General features: G+C 40.8%; 1 protein-coding gene across 1 annotated transcript; it reads right to left on the bottom strand.

Annotated features, from left to right (window-relative positions):
- Window positions 1–1,367: 1,367 nt before the first annotated feature.
- Window positions 1,368–13,659, bottom strand: LOC129217737 (PI-PLC X domain-containing protein 1-like). The gene is made up of 5 exons (XM_054852072.1): window positions 13,572–13,659; window positions 10,716–11,045; window positions 5,258–5,574; window positions 4,027–4,190; window positions 1,368–1,795 (listed from the first exon to the last, which is right to left on the bottom strand). Exons 1-5 carry the CDS (start codon window positions 13,657–13,659, stop codon window positions 1,381–1,383), a joined length of 1,314 nt encoding a protein of 437 aa, XP_054708047.1. The 3' UTR covers window positions 1,368–1,380.
- Between the last annotated feature and the right edge of the window lie 768 nt (window positions 13,660–14,427).

Here is a 14,427-nt window from a genome sequence, read left to right as displayed (position 1 = left end):
CACTTGTACCTGTTGGTCCTCTACCACCCATTGGAAAACCAATGAAGGCATTCCCCTATCCGCCACCTGGGGACGCGCCCTCTAGGGGTTACAGGCTCCCCCGAGGGATGTATTTACATTATTTACACTCTTATATATTTACATATTTACACTCTTATATATTCTAATCTGAGAAAACTTCCTCATATACACAATTAAAAATGTCCCGTTTGGGAGCCACAACTGACACTGCTTCAAAAGATCTTGTTCTTGATAATGCCACATAGAGCTGGCCATGACTAAAAACAGGCTCAGAGAGCACCAAACATATTTTCTCAAACGTTTGTCCTTCTTGTTGTTATTCTGAATCCTTGCCACGTCACGAACAAAAAATGGTTTAACTAAAAACGCGAAAACTCGCCAAGGCTACTTTGCTTGCACAATACTAAAACTACTATAACCCTAAACAAATTTGGCGAAACCTTTCAGCTGAGAATAAAAGGAATAAAGTAAATTCTTTCTCGGTTATTCATTTTGAACTGAACTGTCGTACTGAAGGAGAGAATAGACGACGCTCAAAGCGCCTACGCGTTCAAAACAACATTGCCGATGAACATGATTGTGGAGCAATGTGTGAAGAATGCGAATTTTGTGGTGCTCTTTATTGGCAGAAAGAGCGTAATACTGCAAATAAATATACTAAATGTTGCCATGACGGAAAGGTGCGGTTACCGGCATTGTGTGACGCACCTGATCTGTTGAAGGAACTGCTGACTGAAAATTCCCCAGCCGCTAAAAATTATCGGCAGCGAATCAGAGAATACAACTCTGGAAATGGCTCGTCTTAAATTGGATTCAAGAACGGTTTCCTGCCTTCTTTGAGCTTTTCTTTGCTGATTAAGGTTGAAATGGGCCACAGCCCGACTCAAACTCATCTCAAAAAAAAAAAAAGTTCGTTGAGTATTCTGTGATTCAAGATTTCAAAACAACGTACAAGTTTGTTTACATGATTTATCGGCGAAGTGTTGCCAACAGAGGTTTAGAAATTCACCCCTTCATTTGCCGGCACGTAAGAGAATTATATATATAGATGATTAAGGTTGAAATGGGCCACAGCCCGACTCAAACTCATCTCAAAAAAAAAAAAAAGTTCGTTGAGTATTCTGTGATTCAAGATTTCAAAACAACGTAGAAGTTTGTTTACATGATTTATCGGCGAAGTGTTGCCAACAGAGGTTTAGAAATTCACCCCTTCATTTGCCGGCACGTAAGAGAATTATATATATAGATGCTTGTTTTGTGTGAGAAATAAAACCAGTTCGGTGTTATCGCGGCGACTTCTGGCAAAAGTTGATTCTGAAGTCCTCAAAAGGACTCCGAACGCGAAAAAAAAGTTCGCTCTCAGCTGCTCCATAGCTTCCTGGGACAGAGCGCCTTGTATCGATTGGTATCGATGGCCACATCGATGATGTTGTTGCCCAGGAAGTAATCGGTCGCCACGATGTTGGCCCTCTGCCAGTACAGATCCCGGAACCAGTGCGTGACGTTCCTGTTGACGACCTGCGCGAAGCTGCGCAGTCCGGCGTCCGGGTGCAGGACGATGGTCCGGGCGTCCGGGGTGAGCTCGGCCATGGAGGCCCAGAGCCCCCGGGGCACGGGGCCCCTGAAGAACTCCGCGAAGTATTCCTTGAGGTCCTCGGGCCGCTGCTTGTTGCCCCAGGCCCTCGGAATGGCGGGCCACAGAAGCTTGCCGTGCAGATAGCGCAGCCTGTTGTCGTAGCTGACCAGGACTCGCTTGTTCTTTGCCCACAGCTCCCTGTCGGGGAAATAAAGAGAGTTGTCATGCTGTTGTAGAGCAGTGTTGCCAGATGGTCAAATCCAGATTTCCACAATTCCCTCCCAACTTTTTCCCAAAAAGCGATGTTTTCTATCAAAATTCCCCTAATACAAAAATTACTTTTCCACTAATATTTTTATAAAATGAATCGACTTTCTCTGATATTTTTGTCTCTTGAAAAAAATTTGTTTCCCCAAATAGCCAAATTTTCTTATAAAATTCCCCAACTTTTTTTTCTTCCCATTTTCGCTTTTTTTTTTTTTTTTTTTGACTTTTATCTTTTTTTACATTCTTTATTAATAATGAAGCTGAAAGTCTCTCTCTCCGGATCTCTCTCTCTCTCTCTGTCGGGATCTCTGTGACGCGAATAGCACCTAGACAGTTTGACTGATTTTTATGAAATTTGGCAAAGAATCAGTGTGTAGCATGGAGGTGTGCACCTTTAAGCGATTTTTCAAAAATTCGATTTTGTTCTTTTTCTATTCCAATTTTAAGAACATTTTCTCGAGCAAAATTATCATAAGATGGATGACTAAACTACCTAGTTATCATAATGTGAACCCGTAACGTGGACAAGCCATTTGGCGAGAAATTCATCATGCATTATTTAAATATACAGGGGAACCAAAATACCTTTTAATTTTCTACTACGGGCAAAGCCGTGCGGGTGCCACTAGACAAGTGCCTGTCCGAGAGATAAGAAGTAGCCAAATTTTTTTTTTCTACTCGCATTTACTACTCTGCTTCTGTATGTGTATTTAAACTATGATTTTTGTATATATTTATCCAAGAACATTCTTCGTATACTTATTTTTTGCTTGTTTCACGTATCAACTAGTAGCTCAAGCAAAACTATTAATGCGAATTCCGTAGCATAATATTCCACATAATACGAAATGCGAATTCCATAAAGTTTGGCAAAACCAACGCTGCTTGAATGTAACTACTAGATGTCAAGACGTAAATTTAATCACAATTTTTTTCCCCAGGTTTTCCCCAAGAAAATTTTTTTCCCCAAAGAATTCCCCTCAAAATCCATTTCCCCAAAATTTCCCCAAAGAGCACCAGATTTCCCCAAAATGGGGAAATTTCCCCCAATCTGGCAACACTGTTGTAGAGTATACTATGTTATGCAATAAGATACTATAGATCTAGTACAACCAGATACACAACGCCTGCCCAGAACGCCTGCTCGTTTTCCCATGGGACCGGTTTCTTGTTGTGTATTTAGTTAAAACTACATCTATGGAAGATATTTAGTGCCCTCAGATCTAGACAAAATTCTAGATGTTTGTCCCGAAAAATCTTTTGATCCCCTCGAAACCTTGGAGGCGAATCTCAAGGTCATTTAAAAGTTTGAATTTTATAACTTACTAGTGATACCCGCACGGCTTCGCCCGTAATAGAAAAATCAAAAGGTCTTTTGGTTCGCCTGTATATTTACAAATAATGTATGGTGAATTTTCTCGCCAATTGGCTTGTACCGACGTTACAGTTCCACGTTATGATAATTTCGTATCTCGCCCATTGGCTTGTGCCCATGTTACGGTTTCACGTTATGATAATTTCGTAATTTATGATAGTTTTTTTTTCTTAAAATTGGAATAAAAAAAGAAGCACATCGAATGTTCGAAAAATCGCTTCGAGGTGCACACCCCCATGCTACAAACTAACTTTTCCAAATTTCATGAAAATCGGCCGAACGGTCTAGGCGCTATGCGCGTCACAGACATCCAGACATCCTCCGGACAGAGAGACTTTCAGCTTTATTATTAGTAAAGATGTGATAAATTTAGGATAATTATTGATCGGCCCATGGCGCTGGAATAACGAAGAGAAGGAATCATTTGTTGATTGGTTTAGAGCAGTGATGCTCAACCTTTTTTTTTTTTTTTTTTTTCGCCCGAAGGCCACACCTCAAACAAATGAACCGCGCAAGATAGAATACTGAGAAAATATAAATATTAATTTGATATTTTTAGATAACTTGACAGAAATCGCGGGGGGGGGGGGAATTACAACCAAGAATCGTTGTTGGCATTAGTGCAAGATTGTTTTATTCATACGAAGTTTTATTCATATTATAGTAAAAAACGTTTAAACGAAGTTATATGTGTTTAGTTTAATTTATTCAGTTTCCATCTGTGTTATTTAGAAACCCGAGGTTTTTTTTAGGTCGTAGATTAGGCAGAGAAGAGAGGGGGGCGTACCCGAAGGTGAGGCCGCCGGCGTCGGTGGGGATGAGGTAGTCGCGGAAGGTGCGCAGGATGATCTGCATGAGGCGCATGTGGATGAAGCTGTTGTCGAAGCCCACGGGGAAGTTGTGGAAGTCCAGGATCACGATCTCCTTGCTGTTGTCGAGGAACTGCTTCACCTGGGGGAGAAAGAGAGAGATCTCCGTTACATCCATGCTCCAATTCGAGAGAAAATAAATAATTTGAATTTTGACCTCTTGAATTCAAATTATGTTTTTCGCAATCACGAGTGTGTGTTTGTGTGTGTATGTATTCATGTGTGTTTATGTGTGTGGGGGGGGGTGTATGTGTGTTTGCGTGTAGGGGGTATATGTATGTGTGTGTAGGCATGTGTTTTTGTGTCTGTGTGCAGGTATGAGTGTGTGGGTAGTTGCGTTGTGTGTATGAGTGTTTGTGTGTGGAGAGGAATGTGTATGTGTGTTTAGGCATATGTGTCTGTGTGCAGGCATGAGTGTATGGGTAGATGTGTAGGCATGAGTGTGTGGGTAGTTGTTTGTAGGTGTGTGTGTATGTGTAGGTGTCTGTATGTATGTATGTGTGTATGTATGTGTTTGAGTGTGTGTATGTGTGTGTAGGTGTATGTATTTGTGTGTGTGTGCGCGCGCGTGTGTGTGTGTAGTTGTGTATGTATGTGCGTGTGTGTAGCATATGGATGCAACCTGGAGACGGTTTCGCCCTTAGACAGTGACTGCAGCCCCCCCCCCCCCCTATAGTTTATTGGAGTCTCGAATAACGGAATGATGCGGAGAAAGAAAAAACCCACCTGGTTGAGGACGGACTTGACGGAATGCTCCGTCTTGAGGAAGTTGTGGTTGATGTAGTATTTGTCCGTGTAGTACTTGTCCGTCAAAGCAAGTTATAAGTTACGGCATTTGTTTGTTTTACCTTTTTCATCCGCCATTAGACAGTGACTGCAGCGCCCCCTATAGTTTATTGGAGTCTCGAATAACGGAATGATGCGGAAAAAGAAAAAAAAAACCCACCTGGTTGAGGACGGACTTGACGGAATGCTCCGTCTTGAGGAAGTTGTGGTTAATGTAGTACTTGTCCGTCAAAGCAAGTTATAAGTTACGGCATTTGTTTGTTTTACCTTTTTGATCCGCCATTAGACAGTGACTACAGCGCCCCTATAGTTTATTGGAATCGCGAATAACGGAATGATGCGAAAAAAAGAAGAAAAACCCACCTGGTTGAGGACGGACTTGACGGAATGCTCCGTCTTGAGGAAGTTGTGGTTGATGTAGTACTTGTCCTGGCTGTGCCTGTAGTACCCGATGCGCAGGTCGAAGTACCGCAGTCCGTAGACGAGCTGGTCGAAGATGGGCTCCTCCTGCGCGTACTTGTACTTGATGATGGTGTTGGTCCTGTTCTCGTAGTAGAAGGAGCCCGAGTCGTGGCTCCCTGGTATCATGGCCTCGTGCAGGAGGAGGGACTGGAGGTACTTCCGGTTCTCGTACATCCAGAACGGCCGGGTCTGGAGGCAGGAGCTGTCCAGGACGGAGCCTGCGAACACAGTAAGGTGATTCAGATGGGGGATTTCGTACTTGGAAAATGTTACACATTTTCTGTTCGTTGAATTCAACGACCACTGTGTTGCAAATGTTATTTTTGACTGTTAAGTAATCTTAATATATAAAAATCAATGTCCTGAGATAACATATATATAGGGGCATTCCAAGGTATTTTTAAAATTATGTAGAGTCCGTAACATGACCTTTTTTTGCCATAACTTTTTAATTTACCGTTTGATTTGCAAATAATTTTAATTTGAGTTGGTGTGTTGGTAGGAAAAGATCAAAATAAAATAATATGCTAATCAAACAGTAAACTAAAAAGTTATGGCAAAAAAGGTTACGTTACGGACTCTACATAAATGTCAAAAATACCTTGGAATGCCCCTTTATCAACGCACAGCCAATACCGCTGAAGTCTCAGACTTGAAATTTGGGAGGCATGTCCACATGATTACGAAAGTATGCACTAAGAAAGGATTTTTCGAAACATCAATTAGTGCGGGAGAAATGAATTAAAATTCCTTAATTTCTGTGAAATTAAAACCTGTCATTGAAATTTAAATCCCTTATTTTCGGAGGCTTTCCTCCACTCAAATCATTATTCAGTACTTCATCTCAACTTTTGGTCGATAGCGAATTTTAAATTTGATATTAATTTTGTTTCTCACGTGATTCTTCGAGGCTTTTCTCAAGTCAAATCATAATGTTTCTGTCTTTTGCTTTCATTTTTTTCAAAACTAGAAGCGAAGTTTTTCAGAACATCATGATAGGCGGACTATCCTTTTGAATTTAGAAGAGTGCAGTTTCCTGTAAAAGTTTGCTTTCCAATAACAATTAATAAGTCACAAGGACAGACATTAAAAGTAGCAGGGATCGATTTAAGAGAAGACTTTTTTTCACACGGCCAATGTTATGTAGCTTGCTCCAAAGTCAGTTCATCAAGCAGCTTAATAATTTTAGCACCAGAAAAAAAAAAAACTTGGCGATATTTTGTTTACATGGTGAAAACTGAGAAACATGACGTAGTCTTCGGCTTCAAAAACAGCGACATTGAAAAAAACTGCCAAATGCATCAGCTACGGAAATATTTCTGCAAAAATTTTGGCGATCTGCTGGTTGATTGGATAATGAGTAAGTGTTCAATCAGCATAAATAATAATAAAAACCATTAATTACATTAAAGTTCCGTTTAAATGGAAAATGATCAGCCAAATCATGTATTATTTGCCAATCTTGTGCAAAAATCTTACTTCAAGATTTGACTTGAGAAAAGCCTTGAACAGTCACGAAAAGCAAAGATAGTCAACAATACAACAATAGTCGCTATCGACAGGGAGTTGAGATGATACACTAAATACTGTATTGAGTTTAGGAAAGCCTTCGAACATGGAACTAAAAAGCTCGTAACTCGTTTTTTATTCTACTTAGAAATTTTGAACAGGTGCCATCTTCAGCAGAAAAATCAGAGCTTTCGATGGGCATATAATGTTAATATGTGCAAGTATTTTTTCATCCCCATATTAGAGAATTTATACGAAAATTGTGTTTTATTGCCCCCCTAAGGGTTTTTGCTCTTCATAATGGGACGAAAACTACTCTATGTGTTATTCTGATGCATAAGCTATATTATTGTAAAGTTTCATCAAAATCCGTTCAGTAGTTTTTGCGAGAAAGAGTAACAAACATCCATACAGACAAACTTTCGCATATATAATAGTAGTAAGATAACAATAAAATACGGATGGCCTGTGTTTGCAAAGATAATCAATACTTTAAAAGGATCGTTAATAACAGTTAAAGATCGGTTAAGGACAAGGGCATATATATAAGGAGTCCAGGAACCCCAGGATCCTCCCAAAAATATAAAAAAATTATAGGTAATAAGTAATTATTATAGGGTATTTTCGAAACTAGGTGCACCAAGCACTGTTAACCCCTGCTAATTCCGTTACCCGAGCAATGCCGGGTACGGGAATGCTAGTTCTAAATAATATTGCAAATGCGAAAGTGGCTTTATTTGTTACTCCTTTAAAACTTAACTACTGCATGAAATTTTGCATACAGGTTCTCAGGGGGTACAGAAAAGGTATAGGGAACCTTTCATCCAGAATGAAGAACCTTTACTTGTAGTATTGATTTAAAATTCATTGTGACTTTCTAAATGGTTCTTTCTATGTCAAGAAATGGTCCAATCATTTCGAATTTGGTACCATTGAAAATCCCTTAAAAATACCCCTTCAGAAAAACTTCCCTGCGCTCTGAATCTTTGAACAGCCTAAATTGACTGCTAAAAGAGTTACAGGTACTCTTAAATAAGTGAAAATTAATTTTTAAAAGAACATTTGCTCGAGAGAATTGAATTAGTGTGAAGAGAAAGAAGTAGCCGAATTATGTTGCTATTTCTCGCCTGAGGGTGATGAAGTTACAGTCGGACCTCCATATATCGAAGTAGCAAATTGCCGGAAAAAAATTCGATATATAGAAATTTCGAGATATAGAAACGATCTTATTTTATCATAAAAATTTTCTAAAACATTAAAATTAAAGCTAATTCTCGTGCATGAAACCCAATTTCTAATTTATACGAGCATCGGATTAAACGAAAGTTAATGACTGAAAAATTAACACCCAGATTCCTTATGAGTTTCTTAGCAACCTTTAGTAAACATAATTTTCTTCCCTAACCTTCATTTTTCATGAGGCAAACAGTCTAAAGTGGAAAAAAAAAATCTACGAATGTCTCGAAAAAAAATTTCGACACATAGAGATTTTTTCGATACATAGAAACAATTTTTCTATGTAATGGACAGAGAAATTTGCTGGGATTTCGATGTATAGAAAATTTTGATGTGTGGAGGATCGACTGTATATTCTTGCAAGCGCTTAAAGCAGTGAGGTAATCTAGAACATTTCAAATATTTCATTTATGATTATGTTTCGCGACTTAATGTATTCTGCACTAAATGTTAAGCCTAAATTTAATCCCAAACAGGATGAACCAGCACTCATTAAAAGGGATTTGTCCCCGAACTTGTCTTTTAGTTTAGTTTACATGGTGAAGTAAATTATTTCTCTCTCTCTCTTTATTTAGTTTAGTAACGGAACAGGCATATTTCAATCATTCTATTCATTTAAAGATGATGACACTTTTCGCCTAGCCGATAACAAGGGTGAAACGACTCCTACAGATTGTGAGCCCATAACAAGGGTGAAACGACTCCTACAGATTGTGAGCCCATAACAATAGTGAAACGACTCCTACAGATTGTCTGAGCTTATAACAAGGGTGATACTCTCGAGATATTGTAGCTTTGCAAGAATCGCAGGCAAATACGCCGCTTGGTATTTGCGTGCAATTCTGCCTTAGTTTCGGCCATATTTGCTTCGGGTACTTCCCTGATGATTCAGGAAAGGGCTAAGCTATCACTGAAAAACATATCCAAGTGCTCTCTGGAAGTTTCTGATTTGTTTCAGAAACGTGACTAACCTTTCTTGGGAAGGTTTTTGCATTCTTCAGAATGATTCCAGGTTACTTTTAAGAAAGTTACTGATTAGTAGTGGAAAACTTTCCTGTTTCTTACAAAAAAGGAAGTATTGCATTCGCAAAAAAATTTTCACTCAAAAATCGGCCTCAATTTCTATTTTGCTCACCCCCGAATGAATGTTAAGTTTTTTTTTTCGACCCGAGCACACGTGGATATGTGCCTAGGAACGTACAGACACCCGAAATATCCATTTTGACGTTCCCCGAGTTAATTACAACGAATTTTCTCGTGACGTGCGTATGTATCTCGCATAACTCAAAAACGGTACATCCTAGAAAGTTGAAATTCGGTACGTAGACTCCTAATGAAGCCTAGTTGTGCACCTTCCCTTTTGGTTGCATTCGGATGTTCCTAAGGGGACCTTTTGCCCCTTTTTGGGGGGAAATCATTGTTAATTTCGATGTAAACTCAAGTGGTGTTATAATTTGGCGGACACTTGGCGATAGATCGCCAGTCTTTTGGTCACCAAGTTTTGTCGCCAATTTGGCGATTTTTTTTTTAAATTTTAAATTTGGTCTCAATTTGGCTAATGTTGGTGATATTTAGAGAGTAAACAATTGAATCCCATTAAAATTGCCAATAATGGGGAAATGACATTAAATTGGAGTAAAAGGAAGTCATGTGATGCACACATCGGCTCGTTGACTAATGTGTTACTGCCCATTTTTTTCCAGGGACGGCTCCGAATTGTTTTTTGTAGTGAACTATAGTACTGGCCGACATTCTAACACGAAACCTTACTCGAATTTGCGCATGCGTCAGGTCTCTTCTGACTTTATCAAAACATAGGTGATAGCAAGAAGGAAGTAACGAGCAAGCAAAAACCGAACGCATCGGGAAGTGTGCTTCCTTAAACCATCACCCCTTTTTCAATGGACCTTATTCACGGTTTGGCAACGGTCCCATCAGCTGTCCGTCTGCGAGTATTTTGACCTATTACGTAGTGTCAGTAGTGCTAAAGAAACTCGTTTTATTTAAGGATTACTGGACTTCATGCGCATAATGAACATGTTTAGAGCTTAAAAAGACTTACGAATGCATGGAAAATGACGACAAATGGGGAAAATAAAAAGAGAATACGAGTTTTCACCATGTTTCTGATGAGGAACCGAAGAGGCTTAAACCCATGAAAATACGATAATAAAGAGAGTATTTCGTATTAAATGAGTCGTTCATCATTCTTTTGCAACGTTTCTTAGTTAAAAACGTAAAAAAGCACCTTTCCTTTTGGTTGCATTCGGATGTTCCTAAGTGGGTCTTTTGCGCCTTTTTGGGGGGAAATCATTGTTAATTTCGATGTAAACTCAAGTGGTGTTATAATTTGGCGGACACTTGGCGATATATCGCCAGTCTTTTGGTCGCCAACTTGGCGACAAATTTGGCGATTTTTTTTTTTTTTTTAATTTTAAATTTGGTTTCAATTTGGCCACCGTTGGTGATATTTAGAGAGTAAACAATTGAATCCCATTAAAATTGCCAGTAATGGGGAAATGACAATAAATTGGAGTAAAAGGAAGTCATGTGATGCACACATCAGCTCGTTTGACTAATGTACTACTTGTAGTTATGGCCACAAAGCACTCACCGTTCTTGTCCTTGTACGCCGCCCAAAACCCGAGACAGGGATTCTTGGCCAGGCACGTCAAGTTGAAGAACTGCACGGGGATCTCGACGTCGCTGCGGAAGTATCCTTCGTGGTGTCGGGTGGGGTCCAGGGCGTGGAGGGGCGGGGCTTCCGGGTTTAGGGCGGGGTCCCGGTCGTACAGGCCGACGCTGTCTCCGGGCTGAGCGTTGGGCGACACCCAGTTCAGCTCCAACTGCCGCTTGACCACGCCTCTTTCTGTAGCGGCCACTGCCAGGGAGGAGATGGTGATGAACACTTGGGCTTGCGCGGATGCTTTTTGGAGCGGGCAGCCTGCAGAAAGGAGAGAGAGAGGTCAGCTGTTTTGGCGAAGAAAATGACAGGTTGGTGCCATGTACACCATACGTGAAATACACCGCCAGCTCAGTCATTTCCAGCCGAGGACTGCAGTTTCGTGCTTATTAGCACTCATCAGCCCGGCATAGGAAAGTGACTGAGATGGAGATGGAAAACCTCTTAAGGAAGTAAAGAGTGCCAAACAAACTGGTGGCTGATATAGGATTAGCACTGACCAGACGAGTGACCGAAGCAATGGTTCGGTTCAACTCGAATTTTGAAGGCAAGGCAGGTATATTCAGTAAATGACCGCCCATTAGCCAGGGCTAAAGCAGAAATACGTGAAATACACCGCCAGCTCGGTCATTTCCAGCCGAGGACTGCAGTTTCGTGCTTATTAGCACTCATCAGCCCGGCATAGGAAAGTGACTGAGCTGGAGATGGAAAACCTCTTAAGGAAGCCAAGAGTGCCAAACAAACTGGTGGCTGATATAGGATTAGCACTGACCAGACGAGTGACCGAAGCAATGGTTCGGTTCAACTCGAAGATTGAACGCGAGGTAAGGTATATTCAGTAAATTACCACCCAATTAGCCAGGGCTAAAGCAGAAATACGTGAAATACACCGCCAGCTCAGTCATTTCCAGCCGAGGACTGCAGTTTCGTGCTTATTAGCACTCATCAGCCCGGCATAGGAAAGTGACTGAGCAGGAGATGGAAAACCTCTTAAGGAAGCCAAGAGTGCCAAACCATTTGTGCCTTAGCCCTAGCTTAAGGCGGTAACTTACTGAAAATAACATGTACACCATGTTCAGCGATCAATTTTCACGTGGTCCGCATACAGGCTAGTGAACAGAAATCTATGTCATCTTTATAGTTGTAATCAAATGTATTAAAGAAAAAGCTTTTGGATTGGTCTCATTTCTAAACTAACTACTAAACCCAGTGGCGCAACTGCCCATATGGGCCAAGGCCTACTCTGCCGTGCTAAGCACGAATGTCGTAGCTGCAGCTGAGCTCAAAACGAGAAATTGCCGTTAAAAGTTGTGCGGCTGCATGTTTTTGATTCAGATGGTATTGTTTTAGAATTTTTTACGAAATATTCCCCGTTGGCATATGACCGTAAAACGTTGCATTTAGGTGAAATATGTGACAGAGATCCACCTGGTGACCGTAACTCAATTTTGATAAAAAGTGCAGTACGACTTAATTGCTTAGCATGGCAGTAACACGGTGATCATCTCAGTTTACCACACCGAGGGGTTTATAGTGCAAGACAGATGTTTCGGGTGTTCAAAATAGAGTTGAATGAACCCCTTATTTCAGAAACATGAATATTGGGAAAGTTTCCAAGTTCTTCAGATATATTCCAGGTTAGGTTACTGACTTTTAGTAAGCAAGTTTCCTGTTCTTTGATAAATATGTTACTCACAGAAATTTGGCACACTGGCTGCCCGTCATTTTTCAACTACATTTCGTTGTTTTTTTTTGAGCAATCACGATTGCTTATTGCTCTCACTTGACTGTTTTGATGTGCTATCATTTTATTTTCCCGCCAGCACCCTCTGCAGCATCACCGTCGACCGGCTCCTCACGATGCTGCTCCTCTAGCGAAAGCCGTCTCCAGGTTGCGTCCATATGCTACACACACGCGCACACACAAATACATACACCTACACACACATACACACACTCAAACACATACATACACACACACACAAACACATACACTCAAACGCATACATACACACACACAAACACATACACACACTCAAACACATACATACATATACACACGCATACATACAGACGAATGTGTGTGCGAACACATGCACACACAACTACCATCACACTCATGCCTACACACAACTACCCACACACTCATCACACACATACCTCCACACACACACGCCTACATACACACACTCGTGATTGCGAAAAACATAATTTGAATTCAAGAGGTCAAAATCCATTTTTTTTTAAAGCAATCACGATTGCTTATTGTTCTCACTTGACTGTTTTTGATGTGCTATCATTTTATTTTCCCGCCAGCACCCTCCGCAGCATCACCGTCGACCGGCTCCTCACAACGCTGCTCCTCTAGCGAAAACCGTCTCCAGGTTGCGTCAATATCCTACACACACACGCATACATACACGCACGTACGAACAAACACATACATACACCTACACACAAACACATACACACACACACGCATACATACAGACACCTACACACAAACACATACACACACACGCATACATACAGACACCTACACATACACACACACCTACACACAACTACCCACACACTCATACCTGCACACAGACACGAACACAGATGCCTACACACACATACACATACTCCCTACACGCATACCCCCCCACACACACATAAACACACATGCCTACACACACATTCGTGATTGCGAAAAACATAATTTGAATTCAAGAATCCAAAATTCAAATTATTATTATTTTTTTAATTGTAATGCTGATATCGCTTCCGAAGCGAGTGACTTACCCGTGAAAACGAGATTCTCTATGGGCGCGGATGATGATGAGGCGATGAAGATGATGATTATCATGAGGTGGTGCGAATGCTTCGTCATGACTGAAAGACTGGGGGGCGGTGACGAAAGGAGATGTGCTCGTGAACGCTGATAATGGGGGGTGACAACCTGTGGAGGAAAAAAAAACATCAAATTAAGGACCTCTTTATGAGATAGCTTAAGGTTGACATAATTTATAGAGAGCCACCTTCATGGAATAATTTTCTTTTTTAAATTGGAATCAAGGGGAATTAAAAATATTAATTCTATTTTTTTTAATGAAAATTTATAAACTTAGTGATGAATGATGAAATACGTCCTTTATGTTTGATCCAGGTGTGGGGAGGAATCTCCTGAACTTTAATTTGCTTTTTTTTTTTTTTTTTTTTTTTTTTTTTGAGCAATCACGATTGCTTATTGCTTTCATTTGACTGTTTTTGGCGTTACGCTGATTTTATTTTCCCACCAGCACCTTCTGCAGCACCACCGCCGACCGGCCTCACGATACTGCTCCTCTAGCGAGCAAAGTCTCCAGGTTGCGCCCATATCCTACACTCACACGCATACATACACGCACGTACACAAACACATACACACACACAAACACATACATACATTTACACACACATACACAAACACATACACACACAACTACCCACACACTCATGCCTGCACACAGACACAAATACATATGCCTACACACATACACATTCCCCCCCCACACACACACATTCGTGCCTGCACACACACACACACACACACACACACACAGACACAAACACACACGCACACACCTACACACATACTCATGCCTGCACATAGACACAA

Source organism: Uloborus diversus, chromosome 2 (genome assembly GCF_026930045.1).
Source record: "Uloborus diversus isolate 005 chromosome 2, Udiv.v.3.1, whole genome shotgun sequence".
Taxonomy (NCBI): Eukaryota; Metazoa; Arthropoda; class Arachnida; order Araneae; family Uloboridae; genus Uloborus; species Uloborus diversus.
This window is presented reverse-complemented; position numbering and strand designations above follow the sequence as displayed.

Coding starts and splice junctions, on each gene's coding strand:
- LOC129217737 (XM_054852072.1), bottom strand. CDS start 13,659: ATGACGAAGCATTCGCACCACCTCATGATAATCATCATCTTCATCGCC. Junction 5,575..10,715: donor GGCGTACAAGGACAAGAACG/GTGAGTGCTTTG, acceptor CTGTGTTCGCAG/GCTCCGTCCTGGACAGCTCC. Junction 1,796..4,026: donor GCCGGCGGCCTCACCTTCGG/GTACGCCCCCCT, acceptor TTTCCCCGACAG/GGAGCTGTGGGCAAAGAACA.